Genomic DNA, 805 nt, shown 5'->3' with positions numbered 1-805 from the left:
GATGTGGAGTTGGACTGGGGTGTTGGACAAAAACAGAGGTCACACGACACCAAGTTATAGACCAACAGGTTTGTTTGAAATCATAAGTTTTCGGACCACTGCTCATTACCGTAGTCAGACTGATTTAAGTCCTCAAATCTGAGCAGACGAAACTGAAGGGCTACAGGAAACATGCTTATTCCTTCCCTAAGATTTTATTGTTCAACATTTAAATAAAAGTACCATTGTAACAGAGGATGTGCCAGAGGATCCTGCTTGTCCATTTGTTTCTTGATTTCCAAGTATGGTGCCTATTGAAATTTTAAAAGAAAGTAAACATTTGATTTGATTTATTTATTGTTGAGTGTGTATTGTTACAAAATACAGTGAAAAAGTGTTTTATATTGTTTGCTATTCTCCCCACTACACTTCATGTGCTCAATTATGAGCACAGCATCACAATATATTGAAATAAAAATATCAGCCAATGAATATACACACCAACCTCACCACAATATGAACAGCTAAATTAATATGGAATTCATTAAAAGCCCACTTGCTCACAAAATTGTTTACCTCTCTCCAGATGCTGAGAGACTTCGTGTGTATATCTCGTGTTTTCTGTTCAGCTTTCCTCTTTTTGTATCCATTATAACAGCCTTCAATCTTGTTAATAATCACTGTTCTATTATACAAAGGACATGCCCCAAGCAGCTACAGACCATAAAATTACTGAGTCAGCTGCAAGCATGGAAATCAACATATTCATTTCCATCTGACCATGACATGTTCTATTTAATGTTACCTCCACAATGATTTTATTGCA

The 805-nt window shown here is 35.9% G+C and overlaps 1 protein-coding gene across 1 annotated transcript in view; it reads right to left on the bottom strand.

Annotated features, from left to right (window-relative positions):
- Positions 1–222: 222 nt before the first annotated feature.
- LOC125488360 (protein mono-ADP-ribosyltransferase PARP8-like) overlaps positions 223–805 on the bottom strand; it is a gene marked incomplete at both ends in the record, with an annotated part of 9,618 nt that continues 9,035 nt past the window's right edge. Inside the window, one exon of the mRNA XM_048621351.1 lies at positions 223–290. Within this exon, the coding sequence (XP_048477308.1) occupies positions 223–290 (68 nt within the window). The remainder of the gene's footprint in view (positions 291–805) is intronic.

Source organism: Rhincodon typus, unplaced genomic scaffold (genome assembly GCF_021869965.1).
Source record: "Rhincodon typus isolate 14 unplaced genomic scaffold, sRhiTyp1.1 hic_rhity00000557, whole genome shotgun sequence".
Classification (NCBI taxonomy): domain Eukaryota; kingdom Metazoa; phylum Chordata; class Chondrichthyes; order Orectolobiformes; family Rhincodontidae; genus Rhincodon; species Rhincodon typus.
Note: the sequence above shows the minus strand (reverse complement) of the source record. Positions and strands in the feature narration are given on the sequence as shown.